Here is a 25,942-nt window from a genome sequence, read left to right on the forward strand (position 1 = left end):
CTTTCTTTTTTCCCCTTTTTTTGCCATTTCTTCCTTCTCACAACTATGGTAAGCTTTGTATTGGTTTGTCATTTAAAATGCCAATCTGAAATTGGTAACATTTCAGAATGCGACAAAGTTTAAGAGTTATGAATATTTTTACAAACTAGTCCAGGTAGTATAATGTTATAGTTACATGGTCTGTCAACTGATGAGATAAATCACAAAGCAATCTTTCCCTTTACATAATGTAGAATATGGATTAATATACTCACCTGCTTCTACAATATAATTGTCTTTTTACCCTGATAAAATCTGGGCACTTAGACACTACACCCGTGCACAGAGCATCATAAAGGATTGGGGGACACACTTGTGAAGAGCCCATCCCATTTATTTTATAATGGGTTTTCTGCCCCTCCCTGGACATTTAATTTCCAGTTACAAAGAATTGATAGTTGGCTACATGTTTTTGCCTGTTGGCTATAATATATATCTTTAAAGTCATTTGCATTTCTTTTTATAGTCTGCTCTATTTTCAGAATATATCGACATTTATTCTTCATTTTGCATCGGCCCTGGTTTTGCCTCCATTTGCAGTTCCCTTTGTCTCTGTTCAGCAGTTTAAATCTCCTTATTGTTGATTTACACCTCTTTGATGGCATTTTGGGTTTGGGTTAGCTCTGTCCCCATGTAGATTTTGTTTTCTTTGTTGCCGGCTCACATCTATTTTCTTTTCAAAGTGTATTCTTTTAATGTTATTTTTAAGGCTGTTTTTTTGTGGTAGTCAATTTTTCATAACTCAGCCAAAGAAATTGTAATGTCAAGCAGAAGCTCAAAACAGAGAGCACATAATCCCATGGCTCTGTGGGGCTGCACAAGAGAAAACAGAATCCCAGTCAAAGCAGCCCACAGATGTTCATTTTGGGTATGCATCCTCACAGAAAAATTATTCGATTTTAATTTGAAAGAAACGCGGGTGATAAGGAAGAGTGGTTGTAAATTCTTTTTCAATGTAGGAGGGCATCGCAATGAATAACTGAAGCTATGTCTTTTAAAGAAGTCAAGAAATAATAATCTTTGTTCATTTTATCATCCAATTTTTTTTTTAAATGGATTTGTCTTGTGAACAATGGAAAAAGAGAAAGGATGTTACCTTGGCAGGTAAACGAAGGTTCCAGTTCCAGTAAGGATAAAGGATTCAATACAGCAATATTTTAAAAAAGTTTTTTTTTTTCTTTGGCATGCACTGGGGTGAATCTAAATGCATACCTGCTAAAGAAGTAGCCATCATATATCTTCAGAGTCATTGTGTTTGGTGATGCAGTGGGTAGGAAGGTTCCCTGGTAGCAGTCAGTCTTGCAGTGAATCTGAAAAGGCCTCTGAATGAAGACTCTTGTTGAATGAGTCATACAACATCAGCTAAATTTCTAAATATATCACAGTACTTTGTCTTGAATGACATCAATCCACGCAAATCCATCTCATTTGCTTTTGCTGCAAATGAGATGGATTAGAAAACTGTGCAGAGAGGCGTTGGTATCAGATATATCTTAGGATCTTTTTTTATTTTTTATTTTTGGAGGTCCTACTTTGAACTTTCTCAATCTCTTCTGCATCCATGAAGTCTCCTTTTTTTTTTAGCTCCTCTGACATTTGGGGTTGTATTTCATGTAATATTTGAGCTTTTGATATGCTAATTAGCTACATCAAGTTGTAAAAACAATACTTTGTTGCCTCGGTTACTCATAACTGTCCGAAGGTAAGAAAAAAAAAAGTAGGAGCAAAAATCCTTCTAGCTGCACAAAGCCAGAGGGAATCGTTTTTACGTAATGTCACTAAAAAAATCCATAAAAAGGAACAAATCAGAAATATCACAAAGCTACTCCAACATAAGCCACAAAACTCTGTATTACTTTTGCATATCAACTATAATTATCAGTTTCTGAGCAAAACACCTATTAATGTTTGTCTTGACAGGTTGTCCCACCTGAGCTGTGGTTTTCTGTATCTCCTCAAAGACTGTAGTAAGAGAGCGACAAAATTGAGAAAAAGTTCAACATTTATGAATACTTATGGCTCTATAAAAACCAATCACTATAAAGAAATCAGAAGCAGAAATGTTTTTATTTTTATTTTCCCATTTGCAGTCCCAAGTTATTTGCTGCAATGTACTTCTTAAATATGTCAACATACATGTAGAAGAGGGATTATTCTTGGAATTTTAAGCAATTTACAAAATAGTTTTGACTTAAAAGTCTCGTCAGCCCTTAGCTGGACTACTCCAGATCACCTCGACTTCATAACAGCCTCATGTTTAAGAAAAAGGCACAATAGCATCTTCTGGTAGCGTAATGCTGTTGGATATATGTGTTTACACAGTTGTAGAATCACTCTCAGTGGTTTTCAATTATTCATGAGCAGTGTTCAAAAATGATACCCCGCAATAATTGTTTATATTTTTCCAAATTCTCCCCCTCCTTCTCCTCCCTTAAGGAGGTGTGAATCAAAGCCAAATCTCATTAGGAACTTTGAAACGTGGAGGTGAAAAGCAACCTATTGGGAAATACAAAGATCTCCTGCTGAAGGAGAGGCTGGCAGCTGTGTGCAGGGAAGCGTCCTGGGAAGGAGAACAGAAGCCAGCAACATGCAGATTTTAACCCATTTTTCTTTGAGCATTTCCAGCACAGATGCCGACTTTAAATAATAATTGTCAGCGAGCAGTATTGATTTCCACGAAATGAAGGACACGGGTTATTTATTTAATTTTTTTCACCCCCCCCGCCCCCCAAGTTTAATCTTACAAGTGCAAATAATGTTGATTTAAGTAGCATGTCCTGGTAGAGGTACAAACAGCTCTCTATCTTTGATTTACGACAAGTGGATCGAGGATGTTATGCTTTGATGCTGTACTTGCAATAATCAAGTTTACTCAGAAAACCCGGGAAGTTACTTTATCTCTTGCTGAATCAGTGATTTGCTCACTTTCAACAAAGCCCAAGTAAACGCGGGCCTGCGATCCGCCTTGTGTGCGTCAACTCCAGCAATTCATTTTTGTTCCCTCAATTTCATTCATGGCTGTCGGTGGCACTGAATATTTTCCGCACAATTTTATTCACTCCAGTGCTTCTGACTGAGATCCTGCACTGCCATTTACAAGTCATTTCATGGCAGAACGTTTGAGTTTGTATTCAGGGCGCTGTGATAGGATCCCGATGTGGGAATTAGATAAAGACCGTCGTAGGGTGTGCCACGTATGGAGACCGGTTTTAAAAGCTTTTCGAATCATAACATGAAGGAATATTTGTGTTGGAAAAATGTGACTTGGTTTAGAGCACTTCTTTTTATGAAGTAACTGGATTTACTTTTCATAATCCTTAAATAAACTTCTAAGCTCAAGTACCAACTCAAGAGAGAAATGGAGAAATAAAAGTTTCCAGACATCCATTAAAAAGGACTTGAACCTTTAAAGGTTGCTCACAAAAACCTTCATATAAATTAGCACTGCATGATTAAGTTCAGAAGTCCAAATTTCTATATTTAACGTTTAAAGGAAATTTAAAGTGGAAATTATGAGTGGGAACATCTGGTTTCTCAACAACCCTGACCTGAAAATTGCATATGGCTGACTTGAAATAAAACCTCATGATTTTCAAATGGAAGAAAACATGTCCACTTCTGATTTATATCTCATTAAATTAGTGACGTGCAGTACTATGCAACCTCCTTTTACACTTCAGTTTACAAAATGAAAAGAAATACATTAATATTAGCTGGTCACAAAGCTCACAACTGGAACATATTGGGTTTAATGTCACTTATTGTCAGAGGTTAAAGGTAATTTAAAAAATATCCATTAGCCCTTACTCCCTAGCTCACTGTTGTTTAACACAAAACAGCTAATATGTTCGTATTCAACTTGAAAACCATATTCATGTAGTGCTATCTTTACACTTTATGATTTTTGCAGCACTGTGTTACTTTGTCACAAAAAATCCCATTAAAATGCACTGAGGTCCGTGGTTGTAACAGGACAAAACGTGGAAAGGTTCAAAGTGTATGAATACTTATGCAAGGCGCTGAAAGTGCCAGAGATTTTGAAGAACACACAATTCACTCCAATGAGAAAAATCGGCTGCCTGTGGCAACTCTATCACCCAAGGTGATTGTTACTCCTGATGAATAAAGCATGAGAGCGGTTTCAGTCAAAGCAAATCAATATTGTCCAAGTGAAAGAAACACAGCCAATATGAAGGGTATATATGTCTCTGAGTTTATTCACGGAGGAGTGCATGATGAAACCTGTGGGTAACCGCTCCGTCCACACATACGACTTTTTAAAATTATGTTCATCCAGCACGACCGGATCAGGTACAAGATCGAGAATATTCGAAGCTGCCTCGTACGGGGAGGAAAAAAAAAAACATTGGCTTCCGTTACTGGTCCTGTACCAAAAGTGGAGTGTCCCAGTTTCTTTTGTCAATACAGCACATTCACAAGTTTCAAAATGGGGGGTGAGGGACAAAAAAATAAACAAAACAAAACAAAAAATAAAAAAAACAGGTCTCGACAACAGCACAAACAAATTTTTTTCGCTCTTTTGTCGTTTTCGTCATAGGAACCAATGCATAGGGGTATACAGATAGGATACAGTATTTCAACTTGTTTTACAAAGATTCATATGTATAGGAAACGAGAAATAAAAATAACTGCACAGCAGTAAGAAAAGTCATTTGTCGAGTATAGATAGTCATTTATCGTACACACTGTAGGATAGCGTAGAAACACAGGTCAAAAGAATCAACACCATTGGAACAATTTTTGCGCGATGTTTCAATTGTATACATGGATACCCTTTTTGTCTAATTTTGGAATGTGAGACATTTTCAAGGGAAACCCAGATGCAACTGGTCATTCTTCAACATTTAGTCTTTTGACTTTTTTTTCTTCTTTTTTTAAAATTTTTTTTTTGCTGTTTTTGCCACCAAAATCCTAGTAAGCACACACCAAAGACATCCAAATGAAATGCACACATCGAAGCTGCAGCCGGGAAAAAGAAATCGTACTGAAATGTCCTCAGCCTAACGGCACGTCAATGGCTGCAGCGGCGCATCTAGCGTTTTTAGACAGCACACATAAGATCACAAGTCCAAGTACATTGCTGTGTCTATAAGTACTATCATCATATTCCTATGTTACCAACAGAATAATTTAGAAACAATATATATGTGTCATCCTATCCGATAAGGCACGTTTTTGGTTAAAGAAAGGCTCTGAAAGGAGAAGCTTCTTGCATCGACTCTAGTCAGCGAGAACGGAGTCGCCAGTAAACAACAGCGGAGACGCGAGGATGGAGAGTCTGCAGTCGGCATGCAATTAAGATCAAAAGCCTCCCCTGCTGATTTCATTACACAGAGTGCCACTCCGCATCGCACTGAGTGGGCAGTGCCAAATGCTGTTAGTCAGGAAGCCGGAGCGCCATGCTGAGACGGCAGGCGGGCAGGCTCGAGGTCTGTGCAAACGTCACTCTAGCCAAGGCAGGAATCGTTAACATTCTGGGGTCTCTGGAGCTCGTTGCCACGTGTCGGCCAAACGCACCGTCCACCCGTCAGACACGAAGGGAGGACAATTAAAAAGGTCTGCCGACGGCCAGACCTACAATTTTGGGGACGGTGTTTAAATGGACAAAGAAATATCAAACCCTCGTTTTGCGACTCAGGCCGTACTCTGACATTGATTTCAGCTATCATGAGCAATTATATACACGACTGAACCCAAGCACCCTGACATCATTAAAGAAACAACAACAAAAAGAAAATGTAAAAGGATAACAATTTGGTCGCAACAAGCTGCTGCAGTACCAACTGCATGTCTGACAGATCATTACCATCAGCATTAGGCTATTTTATAGCAAAAGAGGCAGAGTTATTAATGATTATTTGGAACATTACTATGGTAATAGAGAAATGGCACAACAATAAAAAAAAACAAAGAACAAAATAAAAATGCATAAATGAATTTTGAATTGTTTTTTTTAACATATTGCTCAACTGCTACGATATGGCAAATACATTAAGTAAGAAAAAGCAGGAATCTACTGTATACCAATGTTATTGCAGGGCTAATATGAGTGGCATGGCTCCATGGCAGAATACAACTGCTTCTCTTTGCTGACAGCTAAAGAAAAAAAAAAAGTAATACACAAAGAAGAAGAGAAAAAAAATGAATCAACTGAAATGTCTTAACGAAAACTGAGAAATGTCCCTCTGTGCTTTAGTTGAAGTGGAATGTTTCATGGCACTGTACAATAAAGGGAGACAGGCTGTGCTGTTATCGATTTCCATGAGCACGAGTTGGCAATCAAGCTTAAAGCGGGAAAAAAAAAAAAAAAAAAACCTCCGTGTATATATACATATATAAAAAAAGCAAAAGAAAATGTTTGCGAAACCTCTGGTAAGCCGTCAGTCACACGAAGCCGGCGTCCCTGTCCGGACCCTTTGGTCTCTGTCGTAAAGCTCGGCGAGAGCACAGGCTCCGGCGGGGTGGGGACAAGAGAACGAGAGAACGCGGGCGTCGCTTCGCCCTCACGCCCAGGCATCCTGTGTGCGCACGCATGTTCCCCACACAACCCCCACCCCCCAACGCTCGTTCACAATGCGCACACTACCATTCACACATCTACGCACACAGGCTGATAAAAACACTGTCCGCACCACAAAGTGATTCCAATTAAAAAGATTTTTTTTGTTTCTTATAAAGCTTTCTGCATAAAGACTGCACAATAAAAAAAATATATAATACAACTCTTTAACCCTTTTTTCCACACACAGACACACGCACACACGCACACACACACACACACGCACACACACACACACACGCACACACACACACAGAGAGAGAGAAATTCAAACATCTGATTATCTGCGGTACCAGTGCTCCACAGTGGGGCTTAATTCTCACAGAGACTTTTCTCATACTGCATCCTGGGAGCAATATTCAGTGGAGCATGAGTAAGGGCTCAGACCTTTAAGGTTTGGCAAGTGAGATTTAAGGCGTACCTATGACAGCGGAACCCATCATTTTTTCCCAATCTTTTTTTTTTTTTTTGATGTCTGTGTGCAATTAATTAGTCTTGGTTTACTCCACAGAACCAGAAAAAAAAAAAAAAAACAAGACACACATGCTCCGGGGAAGCACACATCAAAACGAGTCCCCCCTCTCAGATTTTTGCATTTCCATACTTTCTGCTCTGGAAAAAAAAAAAAAAGGAGAAAAAGAAATAAGCCCCTGTAGTCACTGGCGATCTCCCTCTATGTCTTGGACTTTTGTCCCTCCTCTCGGTGGGTTAGAGATCAGTCATTTTGTTTTCCAGGGCGGCCGCAATCTGCTGCAGCCGCAGGGTCAGCTGTTTACTCTGAGCAGCCGGGTCGTCATCCAGGGATGCGATGATCTGAAAGGGACGACGGAAGGACGGTCATTGAAATGATCGACAGAGCAGTCGCAAATATCAAGAGATGAGGGAGGGGAGGAGGAGGAGGATTTGGATGAAGGACAGCAGAAGGGTAGTGCTGGAATAGTAAAAAAAAAAAAAAAAAACAATCGAGAAGAGGTGACGAGTGTGGAGGGAAGACGGGTGTCATTCCCCATCAACAGTCACGTCATTTTAGTCGTTATTGTTTGTGAGCCCCTCTTAGGGGAGACTGACAGCCCCATTTGTTTATCCGATTTGTTCATTAGGTTTTGTTTATCTCCTCCTTTTTGTGACCTCAAGTGGCGACACACAGTGGACTTTAAAAAAAAAAAAAAAAAAAAATCAATTCCCAAAGCAATTTTCCAATTCACATCCCACAGAAATGCTTTCAATTAAAATTTCACACAATCTCTTTTCTGGCATATCAAGAGTGAAGGAGGAGGAAAAAGAAATGCAGTGGGCAGCGGTGCATGCAGTGGAATGGCCCTCCGTGGGCGCGATAGGAGAGCTGGGAGGTTCTTACCCCGTCGTAGTATTTGCTGGCGTACTGGTAAAGCTGATGGAGAGCCACTTGGGTGTTCAGTTTGTCGGTGTGAGACTGCAGAACATAAAAAGACAGTTTAAAAGTAAGAGATTCGACGAAATGAAAGAACTAAATTGCGCACAAAAATTGCCCTTCCCCCCCCACTGGTGTAGATAATGACTCTACCTGAATAGGCAACTTAAAAAGTGGTTTGTGCAAAAAAAATAAAAATATCGCCCAAGACCCAAGATACTATAACCACTGCAATTTGAAGTAATTGATTCTATTTAACAATCAGACGTAAATTGGCTCATGTTTTGCTCAAAAAATGTTTCCTATTTAAAAGTTGAGGACTCAAACAGTTCCAGTCAAAATATTAAAATAAACGCCACATAAAAGCAACGTCTTCAGATTCCAATATGTTTTTCTTGCTTTCTTCAAAACTGTCTGCAAAAAATAATTAAAAAAAAAAAGTAACACCAACAATTTCAATTCAGGTAAAATGTGTTCCAGCTCAAGTCCTGGAGACATTAATGGGGCCCCACTTAAAATGCCACCAGATTTTGATTTAAACATTCCAAAAAAATAAAAATGAAATCATAATACAATGCAAAGCAAAGTCTCTGTGCTTATTGGAAGAGAGGATGGGACACGAGAGAAGAGGCCCAGAGACACACAGGCTGCCATATTAATAATTAGGCACAATGCTTTTATATTACACTCTGACTTTACTCTGGAAGCAGTCATAAAATCGATGATGGTCTGTCTAACCTACCCTGAACCCTTTGCTTGCAACAACTGCAGCAAATTTAACATCTGCATAAACACAAACTCAGGCCTCAACAGCAAAAAAATAAGGTTGTTTTGTAATTCTTTTTGGAAGTTAAATCAAATTAAAAAGTTCATAGAAACTGATCAACTTAAGTAAAAAAAATAAACACCTCAGTAATATTTATTACAAAGTTATTGTTAGTGGCACCAAACCAGTCGAATTTAAAGTTGAACTTATCAGTATAAATCACTGTGAGTCTATGCCGCGAGTCTTTTTACACGTTCTTTCAAGGGGCGCCAAGAAATTTGTCTGCACCAGTAATTTTGAAAATAACTTGAGGGATGTGGATGTGAACACATCACAACGGGATTAAACAAAACTGTCAGGGTGCATTTTGCAAGAAAATTGCATGCTTTAAAATAAGGCAACAACCGTTGCTTGGAAAAAACAAAAAAAACAAACAAAAAAACTGAAGACTAAATTGATAGAGAAATGTAAAGCCTCCCCTCATAACGTTTATGTATCGCGTAACATTTTCTCTTTTAAACAGGGTGGAAACCCGTTGGGCTCGCCGCCTCGTTCTGGGCTTAAAACATTTAAAGCAATGTCGACCACGAGCCAAAGATAATGACAGATGCGTCTCTCACCCGTGACACTTCCGCCAAATGAGTGTTCATGTCCTGATCGCTGACAGGGACCATCTGCCTGATGCCCTTGTAGTAGCTGCACACACATAAAGAACCGACAAGAGGTTGTAATCACTCTGTTATGCAACTGCTATTAAAAAAAAAAAAGGAAAGAAAAAATGGTCTCAGGGAAATCTGGAGGATTTTAAACTCGACATGAAAACAGATGGGAGAGTAAAGAGCACCACACTTACTCATCCACCATCTTCTTATAGGTGGAGATCTCCTTTGCATAGAGTAGTTTGTTACTTGGAGAGTCCTGTAGATGAAATAAAAAAATGAAAGCATGACTAAAAGTACATACATCTACATGTCAAATTCAGTAAGCATGAATTTTAACTATAAACCAGTTTTTAGGACTATTGCATGCAATGAAAGAAAATGAGAATATTACAAAATACCAATTTTAGAGGGTTTTCAGTGCAGATGTGCAACATTACGGCCTGAATAATCATAGGGAGGATTGCTGACTTAACAGTTGTCCAGCAGTGACCCTTTCTGTAGATCGGGGATGTCACAAACGACAACTCCCAAAGAAAGTCAAAGTGAATAAATGGAAAGCTCAGTGAAAGGAAAAAGTGTGGTGCAACAGGGCTCACAAGTAGGGACAAGCACAGCCTTCTGAGGACTGTGAATAGAAACCCAATTGGGAGTTTGGGAAAAATGCGTGAAGTCGACGTTTGAAGAGCTACAAGCCACACACACATCCCAATTTTGACTCTCCCTGCTGATAGAAAAACAAAACCAAAAACAAAACAGCTGAAATATCCCTCCTGGTGTCTATATCAGACGTTCACATTCTGATTTACAACCACTGACATACTTGAACCGACCGATGATATTCTAATTCATTGACATGCTCCTGTATATTCCTTCATCTTGTCTTGCGCCTCATTCCCACTCCTCTGATTTGGGCCTGCTCACCCGGCTGAGTTTGTGCTCGCTCTTGGTGCAAGCATCCATGAACGTCTGGGCTATGACTGACAGCGACGCGTCCACCACTTCAGACACGTGGACGTCGAAGATGAAGTGGGGATTCTTGAGGATGTTCACCCAGAATCTCAGCGGCAGGCTGGACAAGTGAAAGGGGGAAACAATAAAAAAACAAAGATCACTGTGATTATCACCATTAACACTTTAAAACTTGAGGGAAATCTCGACGGTTAAACTGATGTAAGTCGAGGAGGCGTGCCGGCGGGAAAGAGCGCTCGTCTGTGGTTTGAACCGACTACAGTAGAAGGTAATAACAGGGGTGGAGAAAAGCCTGCTTTGTATGCGTCAGTGTTATTCAGAACAATAGCCTTTTACTGTCTGTTTATTTTAGCGTTTTGCTCAGAGCTGACCTCCCTGTAAGTCCACGCTCCCTCCACGCTAACAAACAGAGATTAAGAAAGCCGAAGTAGCTGCAGCACGTTGACCTTTTCAGCTCCTGCGCGGCTTAACGTAAAGACCAGACTACTTAATGTAACGCCCCGGCGCTTGCGCTAATTTCCCTCCTGAAAACGAAACAAAAACAACAAAAAAAAAAACACACGCTTAGTGTTCTTCTTTCCGCTCTCCCTCTCATCTTATGAATTCATGAAAAACGCCCGAAAATACAGCAGTTTCCTCAGCTCCTTCCTCCTCCTCCTCCTCTTCCTCCCCATCTCCTCCCAGATCACCGCAAACATCCCCGACATCTGGGAGAGGAGAGACGCGCGGCGTGTAAAATTCATCCTGATTTGGTAATATCTTCTGGGAAGGCTCGGTTAGAATACAATAGAAGCATAAAAACAGCTGTTACTATAATCACAGAATTAATTTAGCTTGGGAAATAATTACCATGTTTGTTTGTTTGCTATGCTTCGTACACACATTCATATCAAATACACGGCCCTCGGTTGACTTGATAAACAGAACGGGTGGATGCAGAATTGGGCGTAGAGTATAGTAAGTAATTAAATCGCTCATCTCGTGTCCTTGTGCGGCTGCTCTCCAGCCGGCGGCGCGTCAATCACGGCCATCTACATGCAACACGTCGTCTTGTGCGCTTGAGCCTCAGCCGACGCGACACTAATTTATGCACTTAAATGTCACATGGGAGCGCAGAGATTGCAAATGCAAAACCAAGTACGCTCAAATCGCGCATTTGCATTCTGCGCTTCCCGGAACAAGTAAGTTTTTATTTCTTAGAGAGTTATTGTATCAGAGAGAGAGCGAGAGAGAGAGAGAGAGAGAGAGAGAGAAGAAATAATAATTAAAAAAAAAGTCAGATCGCTGCTGGGAAGACTTCCAGCTGTGTTTTTGTTAGTCAAAGAAGGTCTGAAATGTGGGCAAATGCTTGTACTGTACTGTGTTTCATAAGGTGATGCTGCAAGTTCATATTTTATTACTGAGAAACAACACGCACATCTAAAGAAACATTAAAAGATACGTATTAATCCGAGCACATCTTTTTGAAGCATGAGCAGGTCCGCTCCATATGTTTACGTTTGTGATGGTGAGAGAGGAAAGGCGCAAGTTCCAAACACCATGTTGTCATGCAGGCGTTGTCTAGTGGTTGCTATGGAAACTGGGTTCACCATGGGGTCAGTGGCTTAATGAAACAGGCCTCTGTGTCACGCCATATCATTACCCCAGGGAAACCGAACTTCATGTGTGGAAAACCTTTGCAATAAATCTTTTCGCGAGGAGTCCCAAATAAGCCACAGCATAAACCAACGAGACCGAGCAGGTCCAGGTAGAAGTGGACAGTGATCCGAGATAAGTGGGAGAAAGTGGCTACAGCGGTTTACAAGGTAAAGTTACATTCCTGAAGCAATCTCGCAGAATGGAGCTGGACCCTCTTCTACCGTCAAGTGGACAATGTTCCGCAAACGACAAGGATGATAAATGAGGCGAGTAGAAGCTGGAAAGGTCCTTGTGATTTATACACCGGCTTCTTTTCTGTGAAGGAGAGTCTAATTATAGCGAGCGTTTGGTCTAGAAGATGCAAGTTTTGGGGATATGCTGTTGGTGTACGACTGAGTGGGAAAACTACAAAAATAAGTATTTGATGAAACAGTAAAATCTAGGCAACAAGTATTAGGTGGATCTCGCTGTTCGTTTGTGTGTTAATCTCGGGTTGCAGGAAATGCGGGGAAAATATGATTTCTGATATTGCGAGTCAGTCTGCCTCTAGTCCGGGTAAGTACAGAGCAATAAAGCAAGCACAGGCTTTTATTGGATACAGAATATCTGTGGGGGAAAAAAAAAGCCTGACTGACATGTTTTCTCTTAGCAATCAAATGTAATCCGACAACGTTAATGCTTTCTTAACCATTAGAATGATAATCAAGACTTAAAAGCCTGGAGTGTCTGCTACATTTGAAGCATCTAAAAATGTCAATGTTTTATTAAAAACTAGAAAAATGATCGATTCTTTTTAGTTGATGTCATTTCACCTGATCAGAACAGAACAAGCAGCAGAGAATCTGGTTGAAGTACAATACGTTTCCCATCTTTTTACCTATTGGTCTTCCAGATGTGGATGGTCTCCTCGTCAACATTGTTGTGTTTTAGCGCTTGTTCATCCAGGAAGTCAAAAAAGTATTTGACAGCTGGTGGGACCACGGCCCCGGAGCACAGCACGCTGCGGAAGAAGTCGTCCACAAACTGCTGCAGCGTTCCCTGAAAGCGGACGGACAGAAAGTGAAACGAGTTAGCTGACGGTTATCGACGTTAAAGCTCCGAGACGGACCTGGGAGAAAAAAAAACATCTGATACCATTTGGACCCCCAAAATGCTCCTATGTCAGGAGGTATGTACAGTTTTGTGTTTGTCTGACCTTTACAGACAAAAGTCGAGTCAGGTAGATCTCTGTAATGGCTTTGGTCATCGACTTGTCCTTTATGCTCCCTCGTTTGGATTTGATCTCATCCAGCTCGTCCTGCGGCCTCACCAGATGGAAAACTTTGTCGTCGTCCAACAGAGCGTTTCCTGTTGCGGAAAGACGAAAAGTTCAAACTTTTACTTCAGATCTGTTTCGTTACCTCAGTACGTTTCTGATGAATAAACATGAGGGGGGAATTTTCAGACAGATTTGAAAGAAAGCAAACACAAGATAAACAGCTCTCATGAAATGTGTCCCCAAAAAAGACTAAAAATGCATACAGTTTCAGCATAATACAAAAGACTGGAATACATAAAACATATATTAGCATGTTTAATGAGAGTGGGGATATTTTTTGAGGAACCCAAAGAAAACAAGACAAAGAAATGCATTATAATCCAAACGCCGTGATACGTTTGATCTTTTGGATCGTATGTGTTCATTGTGTGTGCTGACGGATACTTACGTTCTTCGTGGTTTTCCTGGTTCTGGTCGTAGTTCTGCTGTGTGTGAAGCACTCTGGATAAAACCAACGTGGCATTGTCTCGTACCTGCAACGCGCAAATGTCAGAAAATATGACTTTTGATTTTGATAAACGCATTGGCTTGTAACAACACTCAAACGCAGTCCAAAGCAGAACTTTATCGTGATTCAGTTCCATAGACAAAACATTTACATCAAGCGTAAAAAGTACGATACATATTTATGTTCAGCCCCATTAAGTCCATGTCCATGCTAACGAAAAAGCCCCCCACCGTGTCCCTACACGGCTTGCTGCGAAATGCCAACAACAGGAACACAGCTTCCTTTTCTTGACACATTTCCAGAAAGACTTACAGTTTAGGTGAACAGCTATGTCTATGCATATTTTTGAAAAATAATTAGAATTTTATTTCTTTTAGAAAACGTATGAACTACTTTGTGCTGGTCTGTCACATAAAATCCCAATAGGACACATTGGATTTGGTAGCTGGAACAAGGCCCTGGGCTGTATTTCAACTGTGTTTCTCCATCCCATTTGTTTGGCCCAGAATTTACTTCCAATCAATGTGACTGAGCAGACACGAACAGTGGGTCTTAACCGTGATATTTAGAGGCCGGTTTCTGCGGCACACCCCGTTATTGACCGCACATACGCTGTGATTAGTGGCACTCTGACACGGGCGATGAATCCATGGCAGTCAGGCCGAGGTCTGAGAACAACGGAGAGGCAGGTAGGCTCAAAGGAGGCCAAGCCGCTCTGAAAGATCAGGATTTAAGTAGCCGAAAAGCACGGCAAGCAGGGGATATTACCGCCGTGACCTTTATTGTCTCACGATCGATACAGTGGCGAGAAGATTTAGTGACATTCAGTGGGGAACCAAAACTGGCAAGCAGGGAGGGTCTGGGAAAAAAAAGCACAAGTCTAAAGAGAAGTGGTTGAGGAGTTTGATGATAATATCCTAGCTAGCTAGTGAGTTAGTTATTTAGCCAGGTAGCAACATGGAGAAAAACTCCAAGCTTCTTCATGATGCGCACATTTTCTCAACCATCAATTATGTCAACTGACTGCTATCTTGTTATATATGGCATAAAAAGTCCCAGAATATTTGTCTGAATATATGTGTAGGATATTTATGGTGGCAGCATTTTTACATTAAATTTACAACACAATGCTCTGTGGGGGTCATAAGCAGGAGTGAAGAGAAATGTCCTTGTCATGAATCCCCTCTTTCCCCCTCATTATGGTAATTCTTTCCCCCCAATAAGTGACTTGACAGACATAAAATATGGCAAAGAGTCACAGCCGCTGTGTTGTGTGTCATACGTCAACTTTGCACGTAGATTTTGAAGCTATTTAGCTAACAGGTAGAGAGACTTATTTTGCCCTAAATACTTCATATTAGAGATGACAGATTGTGAATTGAAGAATAGATGTATTCTTCTTCTTCTTTTTTGTTCTTTATTTCCACTCGTACACGCAACAGCAAGAAATGGTGTAAAATTCAAACCTTTGGCAGTTTTGTGATGAGAACAAACAATAACTCAATATGTGCTAATGTATTCAGGTCAGAAAATCTGCTGCAGACAGATTTCATGCAAATCGCTCCAATATGCAACTAAGACTGACTGAAGTGAAAATATTAGGCTCCATTCGCTTCTACACACCCACGTTTATCTACTCATCTCCCTACATTCTTATCAAATCCAGAGCCTTTTTTTTTTTTTTTTTTTTTGCAACAGTGATTGTTAAGCTACTGCATTTAAAGTTAGGATTAAATATTTTGCCGGTACTCACATTGTAGTGTGCCAGAGTGTTGATGCGCTTCCATCTGCCTTCTTTCTGGGAGGTCAGGTCCAGATCGGATAAAATCTGTCCCGTTGAGCCGGGACGCCACTCTGTCAATGGGAAAAGGATGGAAAAACTTAGGAAAAAATGTATGTTTTCTTTTTTTTAAGTAAGTACACTAATTACGTTATTCATGGCAGGCACTCAGCTTTCTGCAGGGGTTTCAAAAGCACAACACGAGGAAGTTGGGAGTGTAGAAAAGACATCAGTCTTATGAATAATTTAGATTTAATTAAAATCTGTGTTTTGCACCCTAACATTTTCTGCATCGCTGCAGACTCGACAACGCACGTGATGTGCTGGATGATTCACTTGTGAGTTCAGCAAATATACGGGAGCCATCTTTGTATTAATCGCGAACAAAGATGGCTCTCTATCGGAAACGTCTCGAGAAATTAGATCTAGAGCGTGATGCGAGTGGCTTTGATGTTATGGAGTATATGTGGAGCTTAAGCCTTTTCAAGTCGGTCCCAACGGTTCCTGACTACACTGGAGAGAAAAACTCAGTTAAAGGATGAAGGATTTCTTCATGTTGCTGAAATGAAGTTACACGTTCAACAAAATAAGGCTTTGTTTAATCTTAATGAAAATATTTGGGATTTTTATCATTTTACAACCGCTTATCTGAAGTGCCTGGTGAAAGTGTTCATACTTTGAAACCTTTACAATAGCTGTCACATCGCAGCTTCAGAGTAGATCACACTTCACTGGGATTTTACTGGCGGGAAACACAAGCAGCACACGACTGAAGTGGATAGAAAAGCATAGATGGCTTTTCAAGTTAGTTCTTTTATTTCTATTTACAAAATTATCTTTAAAATGTGGCATACACTCTGTATGCGGCTTCACTAAATCAACACTTTGTTCTTTTCTTCACAAACTTTGTACTTCCAGAGGCTGTTTTTGCTCATTTTTTGTGAATTAGTCTGCATTTAACCAAATTTAACCAACAAGAACTGAACTGCAACATTGAAATTTTGTCACAATTCTCAATTGAATTAAACTTTGGGCTTTGACTGGACCATTCTACCAAATTTGATTTGATCTAAAGACAAAAATTGTTGCTCTGGCTTTCAGTTTGTTGAACCTCCTCCCCTGTCTCAATCTTAATTTTTATTTTTTTTATATTTCATGTATTTACCCAAATAGTGCTAACGAGTTTTTCAAAGCCTTATAACCAAACCTGCTTTAAATTTCTCCACACTTGTGACCTGTCTGCCGTGTCCCTTGGTCTGCATGATAAAGTTTGTTCACTAATGTTCTCTAATAAACATCAGGTGGACATTATTGACTCTGAAGATGACTCATTAAAAGTAGTTGTAATTTTCTTTATGGGGCTGAATACAAATGTCTGAAAGACTTGAGATTTTTATTTCTACAAGAAAAAAAAACAAGAACCATTTTCTTTTTCACGGCTATGAGCTACTGTGTGTTGGTCCAGGTTACATGACCAATGTGCATAAGCTCAAGAGGGCGCCATGTCACAGGACTCATTAGAGCCTCTTCTATGCTTACCCAGAGTGACGCTGTCCACCTTGGGTCTCTGGGAGTAAGGCAGGTTCCTGTATACTTGCTCTATGATCTTCTCCTTCACCTGTGAGATGGTGTCACAGCTCAGCACCTTGACGGGTGTCACGTCCGGACCCTCACCTTGAACCAGCACCTGCAGGGTCTGACAGGTAAACACACAGATATATATACACATCGTTACCGAGCCGGAGACAACATGCGTACCACCATGGAGTACTGAGAATTAAAAGCATGCAGACAAATGTCCACATCTGCAGCCAATTGGGATGCTACCGTTATGGCAACCGGGCATTTCAATGCACACCCACACACACACACACACCCACACACACGCATGCTGCACTGATACCTGACATGACTTTTGTCACCTTGGCTGGCTAATGACCAGGACTCAGCTGGAGAAAACCCTGACCCACATCACCTACTACACTCTGCCAGCTATTAGAGATAACTGACCACTCAGTGGACAGGGAGCAAAGAAATTCACAGCTGAAAGCTCATAAAACTGATCTGTATTTGACGTGAACACGCTGCGGACTGAAGGCAGAGGTAAAGATTTCGCAGGCAGATAGTGGGGCATCTGCCTGCGAAATCATACTGGTTTCGTTTTTTTTGTTTAGTTTTTTTCCCCCCTCCGCCTCTCCCTTCCCCGTGAAATTAAATCACAGAAGGCGATCCATCACAACGGGAGACGTGTAATTCAGCCTAATTTGATAATTGTCCTCGACGACGCCATTACCCATGGGTCTTTTTGTTTGTGCTGACTTTAACAGAAAACAGCTGTGCTCAGATTAGTGTCCATTATTGAAACACAATACTAAAATGAAAGGTGCGGGCTCCCTCCCCTCCACCCCCTTACTCCTGAAAGCTACCCAAACGGATGCAGAGCACGCGCAGGTGCCAAGGTCGAGGAAAGGTCGCTGAGGGGGCTTGTACTCCATTCTTGTTCAGACTTGTACTGTGCTCACCTAAACCACACGTTTTACCGCTATACTGGAATGAGTCGCTAGGGATGTTTTTTTTTTCTTTTTTCCTCTCTCTTTTAAGAATGAGAACACTGGCAACTGGAAATGGATGTCACATAAAAGCAGGCTTGTCGCCTTAAGATTTCTTCCTGTGTATGGCTACCATGGCAACACCACAGAGCATGTGTGTGAGCATGTTTCTGTAGCCCATCACGCATGAAACACTGTGTAATCAGAAAGCGGTGTGTGTGCAGTCTTTGTGACAGGGTTTCCGAAGATGTATGTGGATGTGTGTGTGTGTGTGTGTGTGTGTGAGTTTATCTCACCAGGACAGAATACTCGACATCGTCGCCCAACAGGCCAGTGTCGTTGAGGGTGTACTTGGCTTTCTTAACTCTGGCGTCCACAGGCCCCTTTTCAATCTGGTGCTTGATGGCTCGGAACAGTTTGTATAAGGGCTCGCCTGCGGTGTCCTAGTACACGCACACACACAATGGCACACACACACACACACAGGAATAAAAACACTTAGGGGAGGTTTTCTCTGATATTATCAGGAAGTTAATTGTTGTCAGACGACTCACAAATTCACAACATTCACGCAAACATCAAACCAGAGAATACCTGCTTGTTTTCCTTTAAAAAGCTCATTATTAATCTGAACATTACCCTGGTAATGACTCAAACATGACAAAGCATGACTTTTATTTTGAAAAGTGTCAGGGAACTTTAACTTGGAAGGTTAACAATCACTTTTTCAAGAATGCCTAGGGGTCCATTAGTAACGTGGAGCTGAGCTTTACAATCAATTAAAAAAAAAAAAAGGATTTCATTTCGTAGCTTCAGCATGAGTTTTATTTTGAAAGAATCCCGCTTTACATCACTGCTTTAGTGCAGAATATACTTGTACAGTAACTATCTATAAAATATCGAGGCTTGTCTTTTAAAACCCACAATCTTAAAAGAAAAACATGAATAACTGAGTATGTGTGAGCTCCATTTTAAAATGGCTACATTTCATTTTTCATCACTGCTTTCAATCAATTACTAATATAGATCCACTTCTGCAGTTTAACTTATGAGTTATTTATCTTTTATTTTTGAAACATTAGTAATCCCGTTTTTATTGCTGGTTTTATGCCGTTAGTAACGTAGAAGCTACAACTGCAGAACAACGTGACAGATATGGAAATCTATATATGACAGTATTTATAAGCTTTATTTTCAAAGGCTAACAAGCCTGTTTTTTTTGCCAGTGGTTTAATTTTGTTTGTCAAACATCACTGATGATTGCAGTATTCTTATCAAAGCAATATTTTTCCGTTTATTGTGAAGAGTATCCAAACGCTTTATTTCAAATGTCAAAGGGAATATCTTTTCTGTTGCTAATATTTAGCAAGAATCTAAAAGTTCATCACCATCATGTGCTTTTATTTATATAAAGAGTGCAAAACACCATGTAAGTTGATCAAAGAGGAACATATTTCATTTTGAACCAAAATCACTATGTTACTGCTCCTCGGGTATTAATTACATCCCCAGAATGATCCCATGTTAATCACAGTTGCTTATGTTGGTTAACATTTATAACAAAAATCTTCAGTATGTCTTGAAGAAGATGTAACCTCAGATCTATGCCTCGTTTAATAAGCACACATATGAAAAATTGTTGTAACTCATCCTCCATCGCTCCTGCTCATACAGCAGCAGGCGATGCTAATTTATTGCTGTTTTTGCCCCCGTCGTGCTGCAGAGGAGTTACTGAAAGTTGATTTTTAATACTGTATTTTTTGTGGTTTTTTTTTTTTTCTTTTGCTGCGAAGACCAATTAATATGCCTTCACCTCCTCAGTCATCAAAACCAATTTAATGGGATTCTACGGTGCCAAACATAAATCCTGCTACCTTCAAAAACTGGTAAAGGCAGATGGACATCCAGTTACAAAGCATCCTTTCCACCACCGTCTCTGATCTGAAAAACAGATGAGATGAAAACATCAAGGTTGTAAATAATATCAGTTTTAATTTGAAATGCATGAGCAGACAACTGAGTGCATGGCAATGAGATGGATGGCTGATCAGAGTGGAAATTTCATGGACAGATTCAATTATTTACATAAGGGTTGTTCGAGTTCCAGATCGATCAGCTAACTCTCAAAATAAATAAATAAATAAATAAAATAAATAAATAAATAAACCACCACTGAAAGCAACAATAAAGATAAATAAAACGGAACAGCAAACATCTCCATTATGTGGTCCTGAAAATGCCGAAACACTCGAGCGTTTTCTGAACAGCTAATCAGCGTCAAGATATTTTAATCAAAATCTCGTGTCAGCGGTCACTTGACGGGCGGGTGACACCCATTGTTAACTTGTGGCATACCTAATTAGATGTCTCGTGTATAAGAGGGGCCTGTGTTTGTACAATGGCCTAATCAACATAATGAGCTTCTCCGCTGGGGAATAATTAGGATGTGCGCTTGCTGCTTGCAGCTAGTCGCAGCCTGCCTCGGCACAGCAGACAGTCCGGATGGCGTAACCCCGTCTCAGGGGCGACGAGCGACTGTTGAGTAATCAGGAGACGATTTGACACCGACGGCATTGTTCCACCAAACAGACAAGCAGCCTGGACTGCGCCGAGGATGATGCATTTCAAAGAAATCAGGTTTTTTTTTGTTTTTTTTTGAAACAACAGAAGAATTTTAAAAGACTAATCTAGTTAGTAAAGTCAAAAAAAGGGGAAAAAAATTCAGATTTTAAAGTCAAAATTATTAAATAAAAACAGCGTTTGGGAATGTTTTGATGCAAATCGGATAGTTCTGGTCCCAGGTTTACGTCAAATCATCACAGGCGTGTGCGTCACATTACTTTTTATTTGAGTATTTTAATATGGTCCTTTTGCAAAGGTGGGATGATTGTACAACTTGTAACTTAAGTGAAATTCAATTTGTATTTACAGTAGATTTTCTCTCCTATATATACGGACTCGGGGTCGGAGAAAGTCACAAATTCACTCTTCTGAAGCTTATTATTGTTTTAAAGTTCATTGCAATTAACATGACATTTATGTTAAATGTCTGGTGTAGATACTCAGTCATCCCTGACATTCCTAAGTGCTCCAGTACAAAGCAACTTCACATCTTTTTATCCTTTAAGATGTTTCGCCTCTCATCCAAAAGGCTTCTTTGGTTCTGAATATTCTGGAAGCAACAAGATAATAAATTGTAGTGTGAACAATAACATTAATAGGGCATTTTAAGTCACTAATGGGGCAATTAGAACATGCAAGTTACTGCTGGTCCAACCCTTTATTCAGCACAATATTCACATCGTTGTTCAACCATCGAAACATATCCCGAACGACGCGAGTTGTTTTGGTTAAAGAAAAAAAAAAACAACAAACACTTAGATGAAGACTCAGAGTTGCAGAGTAGGTGTTGGAAAGATGAAATCTGACTTAATCTTTTCATATCGTTAACAACAAACTTTGAGCGAACGACTTACATGTTCAAATTGCTACTTCAGTTCCGAATAAAATTCATAAGCCATGTTCCTTCAAACCACGTTGGAGAACTGAAGAAACTTTTGGGATGAGAGCTGAAACATCTTCAAAGAAATTAAAAAATGGAAGCAATTCTACTGACTTCTAATTAAACGCTGAGGATTGTCCTGTCCTTATTGAGTGAGAATCTACACCAGATGTTTCTATCAATGACGACTAAAGTCACTGTGAATATTCTTATCCATAATTCATTTTCTAATTAAAGATTTTAAAAGCACAACTCTGTAAAAAAAAAAAAGAAAGTTATTTGTAGATTTATTACGAGTTTTACGAGTAGTAATCTGGTCAGAAATAACATTTTAGACATTATCAAAGATGCTAAAGATGAACAACAGTCATCTGTGAGGACTGCGGTGGGCTCCAAGGACGGAAAAGAAAAACAGAAGGAAGAACAGAAGGAGGAGGACTGGAATAGACCGAGCTGCAGTCTGGCTCGTTCAAAGAGGACTACAGTAGTCAGTGCGAAATTCAACCGAAAATATGGCACCGGAATAAAACAGTCCGATGCATCTTGAGCCGATTCCCAGTCCGCCTCAACTGGCCGACGAGATCGGTGCCAAAGTCTAGAAATGGAGAGACGCCTCACAGAGCTTCAGCACGAAGACCTTTAACGACCCGTGAGAAAGTTTGACTAAGTTTATCAGAAAATTTCATATCCACCTATTAGCTGTTCTCCTGATCCTGCAGGGGCAAAAAAAACAAAAAGAGAATACTACTAATAAATCCTGAATAAATGTGGTGGCAACCAATCTTGTCAAACGAAAGATACTTTACTTATGTCAAATTTGAGCTGCTGGAAGTGCAAGTTAAAAAGTTGGAAGTTTGACACAAAGCAGCGCGTGCAGCTGGCTCGCACTCACCTGCGCAGCATCAGCTTGGGGTTCTTGCTGTGGACGTACTCCTCCATCAGCTCCAGCAGCAACGTCCTCATGATGTCCGTGTAGTATTCCAGCTTCCCATGCAGGGCCACGGTGAGCAGGGAGGCAAAGTACACCTTGGCCCTGGCGTTGAAGTCGTGACTGCGCTCCAAGGTGCGGATAAACTGCAACATGCAGACACAGGCGGAGGATGGAGTGAATTAAACATGGCGACGAGGCTTACTCACGCTCAAGCGAATCCTGCATGATGTGCTTTTAAATTATCAAATGACTAATGCCAGGGAAAATTATAATCATCAAGGTAATTTTAGTTTTGCCCTGTAAAAACATTGTGGCTTAGAAATGATCCCAATTAGTGGGAGAAGAATCCCCCTACACACACACACACACACACACACACACACACACACACGCACACACACACACACACGCACACGCACGCACGCACACACACACATGCACACACACACACACACCATTAACACCTCAGAGGTTGTTTCTGTGCCAGCAATATTGGATTAATAGGAAGCTTCACACGTATCTCCCAGCTCAGTCTTCTGCTATTCTGATGCCGTATCACCATCTAGAACATGACAGCCCTCAATTTAAAGGCCAGCAGTCTGACTTTAAAATAGACTCTATTTTCACTCTCAACACAGTGACAGGAGTTAAGCTGGGTTTTCAAAACCAATGTAGATAGAAGGTGCCAAACTGAATCAGTTTAATATAAATATTAACTCCATGGCACAAAAAATACAGTGAAAAGTGATACTTAAATGATTTATCCTTGACCGAAAAGCTTTTTAATTTCGTTTTTGGTCCCAGAGGACATTCACAGCTGTGATGAAATGCATGGAGACTCAGAGTTAAACTCCAAAATACAATCCTGATTTCTTCCTCTGATCTTTCTGATCACTGCCAACAATCGTTTTTGTCATCGTCGTACGCATCGATACCCAAAGTTCAGGGTTCTGTAGGCGACGTCACTCCTTTCATTTTACACTCTTTTTTTTCTCCACGTATCATAAATTCAAACATGGAACTGAAAACGTTCAGGCGCTTCAAGCGAGAACACAACTGAAAAGAAAAAAAGTTGCAGATATTATCCGACGCGCCCGCAAAATAACACCGGAGATAAATGCGGGTGGGAGATCTTCCAAATGAAAACTGTCACAGGAACAAATGGTGAGTGTTTCTGCAGCTGTCTGCGCATAAACAACTGCATTATAAATGCACGTCTTCAGCTGAGCTTTGCTGCAAGTTTGTTCTGCCACAGAGGGGGCACAACCACTGCCTGTCCTTTGAAATGACATTTATGAAAATGAGCAAGAGATGCAGATTTAAATGTGGACTGTTGATTGTTTTTATCCATTTTAATGATGAACACGAGTCAAATGGTGCAGTAGTATTATAAAGTGTGCAGTGCAGATAGTGTGTTGACAGAACGACAGAAAAACAACAAAAAGAGTTAGTCCTAAACTTCGCAAACGCTAAAAGACTTTAATATTTAATGTAGTAGAATATTACCAGGAGTAAGAACTTAGTTTGAGATTACAATGTTGGAATAATCCAAGGTAATAAGCCTAATTTTCCTAGTCTTGATCCATCTAACATATTGATTTCTCGCCAAAACATAGAAGCATAAAAATATTGTGCAAAAAGCTTAGCAGCTCTTTTCAAAGTTTATAGCAAACCACTTGGAATAAAAAAGTAGAGCTAACTTCTAGCATCTGGATTAAAGTGATAAACTACCGTGTTTCCCCGAAAGTAAGACAGTGTCTTACTTTCTTTTTATCCCCAAAAGCCCCACCATGTCTTACTTTCGGGGTATGTCTTATATTGGAAAAAAATTGTCAAATTTTTTGTTTTAACCATAAAACGCGGAAGTGGGCAGGAGGCGGCGCTCATTAAGATCAGAGGGAGGTGGCAGACGCGGCGACGTATGGAGAGGGGGACGGTGCGGACGTGGGCAGGAGGCGGCGCGCAGCTAGATGAGAGGTGTTTCCCCGAAAAGTAAGACATATGTCTTACTTTCGGGGTACGGCTTATATTAGCCGACCCCCCTGAAACCCCCGATACGTCTTACAATCAGGGGTGTCTTACTATCGGGGAAACACAGTAATCACTCTAGTCTGCTGGAAAGTAACTTTTGGTATAATTACGTTAATCAGAAACGTCTTGGAGTTCAAAAGGTTGGAGAACTGGTTGAGCGCCTGCGACACGGTCGCCCTGCGGGCCTGTGGGATGTCCAGCTTCCCTGTGATCATCACGTCATTGGCTCCGTCTTTAGACGGCAGGAAGAAGACCCGGTCGGTGTAGGTCTTGTAGTCCAGGAAGGGGATTCGTCCCTCGCTCAACTCGTTCGTGTGGTCTTCCATTTCAATCATCAGGTCTGCAAAATGCAACAACAACATGAAAATTGCCGTATTTTTACCCAATAAGCTGTGGGATTTTTTTCTCCCCCGTTTCCTTTGTGCACTGCTGATCTGTCTAAATTACGTTGTTAGAGATATAGAAAAAAAAAAAAAAACCTTCCAGGAAAAATCAATTCCACAATAAAAGACCGCCTTTTATAACCGTTTTTTGCTAAACCGCTTTTCATACTGATGACAGAACAAGACTAAGAGGGAGAGCTGAATTAATTGCAGTGAAAAAAAATATATAATCACAGCAATGAAGCACAGTACTCTTCATCAGTCATTAATCACATTGCTGAGAATTAGCAGCTGGTTTCCCATTACCGGTGAACTCCTTCTTGCAGCGGTCTCTGACGCTCTCTTCCAGGTTCTCCAGCTGATGCTTGACTTTCTCATATTCTCTTTCGGCCTGTTGACTCTTTCTCCTAAACTCATGCAAAGAGGAGAGGAAAGTTGCAACTGCATTGAACAGTGGGTCCAATAAAACATTTCATCTGCGCTGTGCCATGGCGATAAAACAGTCTCAATATTCACAAATGCACAGAATTAAGATTCACATGTATTTCTGATGCGTTGGTGGCCCTCGTAGCTCAGCATTGTTCCAACTTGTGGCGACTGTGGGAGCTCTGGCACCGCCACCTTGTCGTTAACGCCAACGTATAATTTGTATTCTGATGCTCGCACCAGTGTTCACATCTTCATGTGTTTTAGGGGGCCGGGGGGGGGGGCGCACATATTTATATTTTGGCAGGCCTTCAGCCTTGTAGGGTAAGTAAAATAATCGCTTTGTGTTTATGAAAAGTGTGATTTAAATGAATTATTACCTTGTTTTAATAACTGATCATATAAAGAGCAGAACTTTAAAACCAAGGCTATTATTATCTTGGGACTGAGGAAAACTACAGGGCCAGTAAATTTACAAAATCCCGAACTGCTACCTTGATTTGGCTTCATTACAAGAAATTCAACTTCGT

The 25,942-nt window shown here is 40.5% G+C and overlaps 1 protein-coding gene across 2 annotated transcripts in view; it reads right to left on the reverse strand.

The window, feature by feature from the left end:
• Positions 1 to 4,229: 4,229 nt before the first annotated feature.
• Positions 4,230 to 25,942, reverse strand: part of plxnb2b (plexin b2b) — a 155,385-nt gene continuing 133,672 nt past the window's right edge. For both annotated transcript variants that reach the window (XM_014987447.2, XM_088006478.1), the window contains 15 exons: positions 25,293 to 25,393; positions 24,714 to 24,943; positions 22,534 to 22,715; positions 20,014 to 20,080; positions 18,436 to 18,582; positions 17,130 to 17,286; positions 15,564 to 15,664; positions 13,751 to 13,835; positions 13,240 to 13,391; positions 12,922 to 13,082; positions 10,359 to 10,506; positions 9,629 to 9,693; positions 9,396 to 9,471; positions 7,977 to 8,051; positions 4,230 to 7,432 (listed from right to left, as the gene is read on the reverse strand). In XM_014987447.2, the coding sequence (XP_014842933.2) occupies positions 7,328 to 7,432; positions 7,977 to 8,051; positions 9,396 to 9,471; positions 9,629 to 9,693; positions 10,359 to 10,506; positions 12,922 to 13,082; positions 13,240 to 13,391; positions 13,751 to 13,835; positions 15,564 to 15,664; positions 17,130 to 17,286; positions 18,436 to 18,582; positions 20,014 to 20,080; positions 22,534 to 22,715; positions 24,714 to 24,943; positions 25,293 to 25,393 (1,852 nt within the window). In that variant the 3' untranslated portion in view covers positions 4,230 to 7,327. The remainder of the gene's footprint in view (positions 7,433 to 7,976; positions 8,052 to 9,395; positions 9,472 to 9,628; positions 9,694 to 10,358; positions 10,507 to 12,921; positions 13,083 to 13,239; positions 13,392 to 13,750; positions 13,836 to 15,563; positions 15,665 to 17,129; positions 17,287 to 18,435; positions 18,583 to 20,013; positions 20,081 to 22,533; positions 22,716 to 24,713; positions 24,944 to 25,292; positions 25,394 to 25,942) is intronic.

Source organism: Poecilia mexicana, unplaced genomic scaffold (genome assembly GCF_051168715.1).
Source record: "Poecilia mexicana isolate PSO_F unplaced genomic scaffold, ASM5116871v1 scaffold_6, whole genome shotgun sequence".
Taxonomy (NCBI): Eukaryota; Metazoa; Chordata; class Actinopteri; order Cyprinodontiformes; family Poeciliidae; genus Poecilia; species Poecilia mexicana.